The sequence below is a fragment of the Papilio xuthus genome, unplaced genomic scaffold, assembly GCF_000836235.2.
Source record: "Papilio xuthus unplaced genomic scaffold, Pxut_1.1 DF827680.1, whole genome shotgun sequence".
Lineage (NCBI taxonomy): Eukaryota > Metazoa > Arthropoda > Insecta > Lepidoptera > Papilionidae > Papilio > Papilio xuthus.
The window spans coordinates 4,431,659-4,443,007 of NW_013530969.1; the positions used below are offsets into that span (position 1 = coordinate 4,431,659).

Sequence of the window (11,349 nt, forward strand, 5' to 3'; positions counted from 1 at the left end):
TATAGAAAAAAATGCTTAACTTTATTGAAAAGGTTAAAAAAATATAAGGGATTAGAAACAAAAGAAAAAAACATGCTTCTTTATTTTTGGCTTCGGCACGGTTTGTGCATTAGCCAGAGTCAGGTAAAAATCATGCTTAAAGATAAAAAAAAATGTATGCATTTAAAATAAAGCAAACAAAAAAAGGATTTAGGACAAAAGAAAAAACCAAATTGATATTGTGTATTTATTCATATTTTTAATATTTCGGTATGAATTTCTAAGAGCAACAAGCAATGTATTGGAATAATTTCCTTTCTAGAAGTTTAAAAGAAGAAAATATGAAACATGCGACAAAAATTTACTTCTCTTTGCATAATTAATTTAAAATATAGCTTTTTAAAATTAAGTTATGATTTAAAAACTTCTATGACCGACGTGCAATTTACCTTTTTTTAAAGCCTAATACTTTCTATTGATTTTTTTATCACATTTTTTTCTTTAATAATGCTGTCACTTAAGAATTATAGGTTATACATAAATATAAATCAAAACCTTTCTATGTTCTTTACTTTTTTGATACAATCGCGTTTATTAATCTGCAAAGTCTTCTTCGTGGGTTCCAGGTGTTGATTTTCAGCAGCCACTCAAGCAAAACTGGATTGAGACATGAGTTTAATAAATTAGTACATTTGTGTGAAATGAAACAAAGTACTGGGCATTGATTTCTTGTGCTTTAGGCTTATTTTCTCATGTTTATGTTCTTTTTTCCCCGATTTACGTATAAATGTTGTTCCTTAGAGGCCACTATCGTATGTTACGCCACGCTAAAGACCCCACTATTTTTTTCGAGTAGGTTAATCTGTCTGCAATTCGAAACACGGAAGGATTGATCTGTAAGTTTTTCTTAATTTTTAAGAGGATTATTTCATGAGATGTAAATATAAATAAAAAACATCTGATTTACACCAAATGTATTAAAAAAAAGAGCGTACCTGTGTACTTATAAATTCGTACAGTTCATACATATTTTAAAAACACATGTTTGTTGTAATTTTTAACTTTAAAAGATCAAGTATCCGATATAAAAAATGAAGAAAGCAATAAAATCATTCAATATGTCTTTACTCTTAAACACTTAAAACTTAAAATCTCACTAAATTATGCGAACCTACCTACTTAAAATTAATTACAGACACGAATCATTATAGCACAATATTTACTGTTACATCTCATTCATGACAAAAATGCATCGTAAAAAACTTATATGTTATTTATTATTCACGTAGGTGGATTGAATAATTTATGGAGCATCATTTCTACCATGTTAAAAGTATGTTCTAAAGCCAGAGACTTTTGCTCAGAAGGGGAATTATGTTCATTTGAACTACTTACATTGTTATTTACCCCGCTCGTAGAAGGTTCTGGCTTTTCCAGAGTGCATGGTGACATTGTATCTGTGTCGTCTTCCCCTGACTTTGGTTCTTCACCCACTTCCACTGTTACTGGTTCTACGTCCTCGTCAAATGTTATAGGTTCTTCATTCATTGCCAGTTTTTTTTGATCTTCGCTAGTTCTTTGGTTCATTATCTCCCCTCTCTCTTCCGGTGTTTTTGATTCTCCGTTTTCTTTATTTGTTTCTCCTTCCATACTATCTTCCAGTAACAATGTTTCCCAACTTTTATTCAGTGTCGATTCGCGACCACTTTCCAGTGTTACTGTTTCACCAATTTCTTCAAGTGTTTTTGTTTCGCTATTGTCTTCCAGTAAAACTGATTCCCAACTTTTATCCAGTATCTTTGGTTCCCGATTGACATCTGGAGTTATGGGATCACCACTTCCTTCCAGTATTTTTGAACTAGGAACTGTTGCTTCTTCTCTCACTTCCAAAGGGATTTGTTCATTACAAGCTTCCAATCTTATCATATCCTCACCGGTTTCCTTCGTTGTTGGAACGTTATGATCGCAATCATTAGCATTTTCAGATAGTACTGAATCGATTTCCATTTTTTTATTCTCATTACTAGTATTGCTGAAATCTTTATTAGTTTTTTTACTCATTTTGGATAAAAATGGTGAATCATTTGAATTTTTATTCGATTTCTTTTCATTTGTTTCATTATCGCCAGTTTCGTTTGTAACATCGCTGCAAATTGATTCCTCAACTAATTTTTCACTAGTTGTAATAGTGTCATCTCTATCTCTGATTATACTTTCACTGTAATTATTTATCTCTACTTGTTTGTTCTCGTTATTCTCAAATCTAACTGTTTCTATAATTGTGTTTGTTTGAGTTGTGGTCGATATGATCTTATCATCTTTAGAAATTACTTCATCACATTTGTATGGTTCTACATCTTTGCTCATATCTGATTTTTTAGCTACACCTACCATCGTTTCTCCTATCGTTAGCGAATTATCTTGAAGATTGATACATTTAGAGAATTCTTCATCTTCAGAATAAGCTAAAAGTATATTTTCAGATTCATCCTCACTTGGTGTTATATCTTTAACAGAAATTGTTCTTCTTCTGTCAGGCTCTATATTTCGTTTATTTATAATTTTGTTAGACAAATCACATGTAACAGTGTTTTCAGATACTGTAGCATTATTTTCCTGAGACGTATTTTTATTTTGCACTGAATTATTTGTATTATTTTCGACAGTATTTGTTTCAGTCTCGGAACAACTGGAATTTCCTATACTTATAACATCATAAGTCTCATAGTTTTCCGACTCACTGTTTGAATCGAAGCTATCCGATATAGCTATAGGTGAATCTTCAAGGTCTGAAGGATCAGGCGAAGATGTTTCGTTTCCTGAATTTAACTTCTCAAGAAGATTAAGTTCATCCCCATAAAAGTCATCACACAAAAGTTGAATATTCTCCTCTTCATTAATATTAGACACCAAATCGACAACTGCAGTTTCAGGGGAAATATCAATTTCTTCTACAATTTCGTTATCCTCGATTTCTTCAACGTCGTCTAACAATATTTGTTCTTTGTTAAAATCATCTGCATTTATAACATCACTTGTGCATCCAACATTAGTAGTGATATTAATTTTTTCCACTAAATTTCGTCCCTCATAATCGATTTCTGCTTCCATTTTATCATCTATTTGTTTACTTTTCTCCACGTCAATAATATCTTGATTTTCTTCATGTATTGTTTCTACTTCATTTTCTTTACTCTCAATTAACAAAGATTCCGTTTCTGGTCCATTCTTATTATCTCCCTGCTGCTCCGTATTGCTTAAATTTATTTTCCTTGATTCCTTTTCATCCAAAAGTCTTTGTAAACGATCCCTCCTTTTTTGACTATCGTCTAATAAATCACTATCATCGTCGATCTCATCATCGCTTTCCACAGGTGAATTATCTGCGTCTTTCTCTTCGATTTCTGTAGGTTCTAAATGTAATTGGTTCTGTTTCTGTGCATACCTGTTAAAATAATTTACATTATTACTCTCCGAAACCAAATTCTTACATTTATTACGAAATTAGGACCTACTTTATATTAATGATTTCTGAGCAAATATAGATCGAGATAGAATCGAATAAAATGCAATATTACTGGTTACTTACTTATTAAGAAGTTCAGTCTCTTTTTTATATGCTTTTTCCTTATTTTCATCTAATTTCTTTTTTAAAGATTCATCCTTTTCAGCTGGATCAAGACCTTGTGTGATCCGGGAAGCCGCTAGCCGCCATTCATTTTCCTGTCTCCGACGTTGCAACTTCTTACCACACCTTGTAAAAAGATCGCGAGCTAAAATTCGAAAGAAAATATTCCAATGACAATCATTTCTAGTACATCTAAATTACTGATACATAATTTCTATACATAAATACCTTCATCCATAATATCAGCTTCATTCCATCCGAGTTTATCTTCGTTATTAGCCTCTCTTACACATTTCATAACATCATGAAAGTCAGGAAAAGGGAGTGTACTTCCTATTGGTACTTTTTTGTTAATCCACTTCTCAAGCTTTTTAGCAGGCCCTGGCGGCTGACCAGGTCGACATTCAATCACAATACGAGGCTCCGTTAACATTTTAGTATCGGTTAATTGGCATAATTTCGCATAAGTCCGCACAAATCTCTCTTTGTACCTGTAATAACATATCTATTAGAAATCATAATTGCCAACCAAACTTTATCGTGACGAAGGGACGATTTTTCACCCCTGCGCAGGATTTCCTCTACCCACAGTGGGCCCCACAAAGTACCCACTTGCGCAAACAAGTGCTAAGCTAACTATGAGCCGCCATTACGTTTGAATTTTGTATTAATAATAAGTATAAAAAATACCTGTCATTTAATAAATATACAGAATCTTCTTCATCGTCGAAATCAACTTCTTGTTCGTCTAATTTGTTTATTGCCCGTTCCAGTTTCTTTAAAGTTTTCTCCAACTTACGAATTTGCACCCGACGTTTACGACTATATTTATCATAATAATCATCTACATCTGAAAAATAATTAGATCGTAAAGCCTAATTGAAGTTATCATTACATGATAGCTGTCGTCCGCGACTCCGTCCGCGCGTTATTAAAATATAACTTAACTATACGTTCTTCCATATGTTTTACATATTTACTTTCTGCAGCTACATTTTAAACAACCATCTATTTAAACTTTCGCATTTATAATATAAGTAAGACTTTTATTTTCTTAATTACATAAGACCACTTGTATAAATAAGAAACCAGTATCACGTATCTGGTACATAAGACAGCTATATTTTTAGTAAAAAGTAAAAAGATGTGTAAAGGTATAATAAATCTTAATTGATCCTATAGAATGAATGTGAGTGCTTTCTAAATATATGTGAAATATTGTATGTTATATGTTCGATATAAATCATATAGCCTGTGTTACAATTAACATAATTTAAACATAGAATTTTATCTTGATTTAAAAAAAAAATACTGATTTACAAATGTTTCACTGATATAAATTTATAGTTATTTCACAAATATTGTAAGAAATATAGAATTAAATTATTAAAAAGTTTAAAATGAAATATTTTAGGATATTAAGCCATTTTGAATACTGAATTTCAACGTTGGATAATAAAAAAAATAGCTCTTTAGCAAACAAACTTTATTCACAAATTATATTACTTTACTACACAAATATTCTTAATAATACATAAATTAATAATGAATGGAATATTGTGAGCTTCCTAAGAATGTTGTTTCAAACACATTTAAAACTTATTATTTTCAAACATATTTCTATTCATGATTAAAACTAATTATTGAATAATTGTAGAGGTTATTTGAATAAAAAAAACTGTACATATTAAAAGCACTCACATCCATAACAAAAAAAATACAGCTTGTTTTTTTTTAAGTAATATCAGCTCTCCTTTCTTTATAGCAACTGGCTGGGAAATACTACATTAAAAGCAAACAGAAGATAACATGTAATTTATGTGAAATTCCATAAATCAATCATCCATAAATCATACATAACCTTTGACTATAAATAATTATAACACTGTGGGTTGGTCACATGAAGTTATTAATATAATAAAATAACAAACATATCTATCCCAGTGGGTATCAGCTGGACTAAATTTTAATAGCTCATTAGCGCCCTTTTATCATTTTTTTTAATATTAAATAAGCTAGCGTTTGACCAAATTCCCAACTAATGTTAAGTGATGTGATCGAAAGATGGTATGTGATAGCTTAGTAAATTGATATTCAATCTACTGTTGAAGGTCCTCACTACTTGGATGGGCAACTACACCGGCAACTTCCTTTGCAGTACGCACAAAGAACGATAATTCAAACATTTTTGTTTAAACGCGTGGTACGTCTACTTCATAAGGATGGAATCCTGCAGTATATCTAATCAACCGATGGTAGAATGGTTATGAGGGATATATATAATGTAATTGTCGATGTCAAAAGTATCAGAAAATTCCACTCATACTGTAACTGTCTTGTCTTCTGTCAATTTCTAGATTATTCAGCAGAATTTACATATTTTCTGACAGAACTTACCATAAAAGCAGCTACTCTCTCACTGGGACAGATAGGTGTATCCAAATATACTTATTTCTACTGAAAACTACAAAAATATACATATTGCACAAAGCCGTGAGTGCCCGTTTCTAATACACTAGTGCAGCAAACCACTCCCAATCTCTTTGAAAAATCAGAGATAATAATATTGTTTGAGCAGTGGAAACACAGTTTAAATATAATAAATATACAATATTTACAACTGAACTCAAAATGCCTAAGTCCTGCTCACGCAACAAATATCAATGACCAAATCTTTAAAGAACTAGCGGTTGCCTGTGACTTCGTCAGTGCAAGAAAGCCTTAAAAAGTAGCCTATGCCCGCATGCATCAGCTACCTTCTCTTCCAAGTTTTGTCAAAATCGTTCCAGCCGTACTGGAGATTACCCAGAACAAACGCAGTGTTGCCAAACATGCAGAGAGAAATTTTAAAAATTGGTTTTTCACTATCAACCACGCAAATTCATCATGTTTAAGAGATATAATTTTTTTTATTATATTACACTCATGCGAGTGTAAATATTTATCATAAATAGTTATCATCTATAAATAACTAAGTTTTGACTGCAAAACATATATAACATACTGGTATCTCTGTTTTCTTCAAAAAGAATGAGGGTCAAGACAACATATTTTTTCATTAAGGTTCCAGTTGGGAAACCCATAATGACATCAAACCAACAGAAGCAAAAGTAAACTTGGGAATATTTTACATGAATAAATATATGCATTATTATTTATACTATTTACCTTCAACTGGATTATTTTCATTCAATAAAGGTGTTGTTTTTTTTCTTGTCCTGTGCAATTTTAATTCATCAACAATATCTTTAATATGCAAGTAAATTTTGAATGATTCAGATTTTATTAATGTTATTTTTGTGGACACCATGTCCAGAAATAGTTCCGATTCAACAAATTCTTTAGGTACTTGTCTACTGTATGTTTTAATTCTTTTCTCAATGATTGTTTTCATATCTTCCGATTTATCTATTTCAAGGCATAAATCCATAAATTCTTGAAATATTGAATGGAATTCACCGGAGCTTTCATTACTAACATGCATAGTATCCTTATTATTAGATTTGTTTTCTACTTCATTACTATTCTCAACTAAATTATCTTTTTTCGGAGATACATCCTTTTGAGTTGTGTCATTAACTTCCATATCAGCTGATGATGTTACAGTTTCATCAACATTTATCTCACCATCTTTGTCCTTTGTTTTTGTTGCATCGGCCAATTCAATCACATCTCTATCTTCTATCTCTTTAGGTTCACTTTCAATCACATTTTCATTGTCTATTTCCATTGAAACTTTAATACTTGTTTCTGCTTCAGGATATTCCAATTTTTTCTTACTATTAGGGCTCATGGGCGTAACTTGTTCACTGTCACTACCAATGTCTGCTTTATTAGAAGATTTATTTATAACTTTAATAGGGCTGTCCTCGATCGTTATAGATAGTGAATCATTTTTAGCTTGTTCTAGTGGACAAGGCTTTACAGGACTATCTTCTATTGTAATTTCTATCATATCTTTCGCTTTAGGTTCGCTATTGTTCTCATCTTCAAGCTCATTCTTTTCCACTTGTTCTTCAGGCCGCATATACCACTGAGCCGGACTACTGTTATCCACAGAAGATGTATTTTCATCATCATCAAGTTCTACAGTAGGGATTTCACCTAAACAACTAAAGGGATTGATATTGTTTATGGATTGTCCAAATATATTATTTGCCAAATCTTTATTAACTCTTATTTTGTTTTTCAACATTCCAATTGGTGAACTACTTCCTCCATGAGTCTTTGTAACTGTAATGCTTGGTGGTAAGCTACTTATTAACTTTGGTGATATCCCTTGCCCTCTTGGCCTTTGACCTCCCGAATTGCAATGTCCAACTTTTGGTTGTTTAAAAGGTATAACTTTTATTGGGTAACTGTTCAGTCTGTTTTCGCTATGCAATGGTTTGTCTGTCATCAGGTTTCGGCTAAGAGACTGTGGTGTTATTTTTTGTAAACATCTTCCATTTGGCTTGTTTTGCCGAGCATTGACATTTGTACGTGACATTGTGATAATTGGTATTTGATTGGGCGCTCTCGATAGTAATTTTCTAGACAGCTTGTTATTATGACATGACACAGGGTTTATTGTGACGTCCCGGATTTTACTGGGAATATGAACCATGGCATTTGGAAGAGGTTTAATCTGCAATAAGGGTTAACAAAATTAACAAAACCTCATAACAAACAACAACATTTAACTGGTATCGGTGTTAAAAAAGCTACTTTTTTAGCTGCCGGAGGTTCAGCCTCATCGTCTGAAGAACCCAACTCAATTACATCTTCAACTTCCATCTTTTAGATCTAGATGCGGCACTTTAGATTGTACTTAATAATACAAACAACTTTCCGCTCTTCATATTGTACTATTTGCAACAATACCTACGCTGAAAAGTTTAGCTTTAAGTTAACACAAAAATCTAATGTTAACAATAATAATTAATTCTAATACGGTAGAAGTAAATCAATAATATACCAAATCTACGATCAATTCAACTACATTGAATTGAAATACACAAGAAATAACTCGACTCAACATTAACATTTGTCAACATCAGTCCAATATTAAGAATAGTGCATCACAGATAATTAAATTTAACTACATAGAATATAAGAATATCTTGGCGTAGCGTGGTAAAAAAGTAAAAGTGGGCGTCACCATCGTTCTGATTCAAGTGGAAATTCTATTAATTTTTTTGTTTCACTTTAAAAAATATTTATCATTGGATATGAATAAAATAATATTTTAAAAAGACTTTTAACAATTATTTTTAATAGCAACATAACACAACTTTCAATCAGTTGAAAGCTGGAAGAATCGGAAACCATCAAGGTGTCAAAATAAATCGTGTCTAGCAATAAATAAATTTCATAAAGTGTATATTGTAGACGTAAGAAAATGATTAAACTATTTTCCTTAAAACAACAGAAAAAAGATGAAGAAGGGTCAGCAAGAGCAGGAGGTTCACAAAAAAAAGCCTCTGCAGCGCAATTACGGATCACGAAAGGTACGAAATACTAAACATTATAATGTCTGATACAATAAAATTATTTCGTATTCATTTCAAAAACTCTTATATTTAAGTTAATATGTCAGAATGAAATAATGTTTTATTTTTAGATTTGAATGAATTAAATTTGCCTAAGACATGCAGTACAGAGTTTCCAGACCCAGATGATCTGCTAAATTTCAAGCTTATAATATGTCCAGATGAAGGTTTCTATAGAGGAGGAAGATTTGTATTTAGTTTTAAGGTAAGTTTGGTCCATTGGTGTTTCTGTAAGTTAAGCAACAGTGTAAAAATAATGGTAAATAGTTGAGGATATACCCTAGAGCCAAGTATGCCCATTCCTAGGGTAGATACATATTAGGGATGTCCAATTGCCAAAATCACCGTTAAGTGGTGCAGGCTCTGAGCCCCTCTGTGGTAACAGCTTAGCTGCTGACAAATAGTACAAAACACATCTTACAACTGCACAGTACTTCCTACACATTGTCTGTGTTAACAATTGATATAGGACTATGAAAAATATCTAGCCACTTAAAATGTATTTATTTAAAACTACCTAATAACAGATAGGCAATTAGCTATTCAGAAATACTATGTTTATTCACCTTAAAAGGTTACAGTTTTATTTATATTTTGTTCTCATCCAAAACTGTCATAATTCAACAAATTGAATATTTTCGCTAAATTCATAAATAAATCTATTACTCTTCTTACATAATATAAATTACCCATGTCATACAATAGTTGTAAGTTAGTAAAGTTGTAATATCAGAAAAAGGCATATTCATGCTATTGTGTATTTTAAAATATAGATAAAATGTGACTTGCAAAGTAATTAAAGAAAAAATCATCAATTTGTGCAATCTTTAACAAATATCCTTAATTTAATTGTGAAATATGTATTTGTACAGGTAGGCCCCAACTACCCTCATGAACCGCCCAAGGTTAAATGTGAAACAGCTGTCTACCATCCTAATATAGATTTAGAAGGCAATGTATGCCTCAATATACTAAGAGAAGACTGGAAACCTGTCCTTACTGTTAACTCAATAGTATACGGACTACAATATTTATTCCTAGTAAGTATTTTTATTAATTGTTTGTTTCATAAAATTAAGACATGTGGTGTTTTTTTTAGCATAAACAGTATATGTACCAGATAACTATCTAATTTGGGATTGCCTATTAATCAAAAGATGTTTTTCTAGCAAATTTTTGACCCCTATCCGTCTGTGTTGGTATGTCGTAAGGTTTCAGACTACCTTTTCCCCATGCCCCATGTATATTTTAGTATAACTCTTACCGCCTTGTAATGTTTGATCTAGGAACCCCTATGGAGCATCACATGACTATTGGATGATCTCATACATATATCTTAAACAAATAATTGAACCTTATATTATTATAGAAATATTATTTTAAACAACAAATTGTACAAAGAACAAATTATATAATATGTATTGATAATTTATTTTCTGTGTGGTTAATGTATAATATAATTATTGATAAATATTTGGCACCAAACGTCGTTTATAATGTATTGAAATTTCCAGGAACCAAACCCTGAAGATCCCTTAAATAAAGAAGCAGCAGATGAGCTACAAAGCAATCGAAGACTGTTTGAACAGCATGTGCAGCGTGCGATGCGCGGTGGCTATGTAGGTGCCTCATACTTTGAAAGGTGTCTCAAATGAAACAAGTCCGTCACTGTAAATCAATGCTCCGAACTCTATATAAATAAATTAATAATCTCATTTCATAATTGTAATTTATTGTGAATTCGATTTTTTTTTACAAATTCTAACATGAAGTTCAATAATTAAAATCTAGATGGCGACACTTTATGCCCTTAAGTTTAAGAAATAAAGCAAATATTTTCTTTTATAAAGGATTACAATAGCTATTAAACTGAAATGCATGTGAAATAATGTTTTATTTGTTTATTACTTGCTATTGACATCTTTTATTTGATTAACACAGCCTTTAAATTTAACATGATGCAGTATGTTTTACTGATATTTTACAATAAAGAAGAAGACCGAAGTTACGGAAGAAAGCCGAAGTTGTAGGTACCATTTTTATAAATTTAACAAGCGAAAGAATTCAAACTGCGTGCTAAATATTGATAGTATTGCAAATTAATTCACTAAAGTGTACTTTTGTAGTGTCTGTTAAATAACAGCATATAAAAAACCTGAAATAAATTTCCCAAATGTTATTTTGAAGTTTTAAATTCCTCAATGAAAAAAG

General features: G+C 31.4%; 2 protein-coding genes across 3 annotated transcripts; one reads left to right on the forward strand and one right to left on the reverse strand.

Moving 5' to 3' along the window:
- Positions 1-226: 226 nt before the first annotated feature.
- On the reverse strand, positions 227-8,641 carry LOC106117249 (uncharacterized). Of its 2 annotated transcripts, none has more exons than XM_013311457.1 (8): positions 8,565-8,641; positions 8,315-8,475; positions 6,776-8,234; positions 4,298-4,457; positions 3,836-4,098; positions 3,569-3,752; positions 1,375-3,424; positions 227-636 (listed from the first exon to the last, which is right to left on the reverse strand). In XM_013311457.1, exons 2-8 carry the CDS (start codon positions 8,381-8,383, stop codon positions 616-618), a joined length of 4,206 nt encoding a protein of 1,401 aa, XP_013166911.1. In that variant the 5' UTR covers positions 8,384-8,475; positions 8,565-8,641; the 3' UTR covers positions 227-615. The 2 variants fall into 2 exon arrangements, with proteins under 2 accessions (XP_013166911.1, XP_013166912.1); XM_013311458.1 differs by having other exon boundaries at positions 227-845.
- A 289-nt stretch (positions 8,642-8,930) lies between these two features.
- On the forward strand, positions 8,931-10,976 carry UbcE2M (NEDD8-conjugating enzyme UbcE2M). Its single transcript, NM_001312204.1, is given in 4 exon segments — positions 8,931-9,096; positions 9,210-9,343; positions 10,011-10,178; positions 10,653-10,976. Coding segments are annotated over 4 exon segments (552 nt in total). The 5' UTR covers positions 8,931-8,987; the 3' UTR covers positions 10,794-10,976.
- Positions 10,977-11,349: the final 373 nt, after the last annotated feature.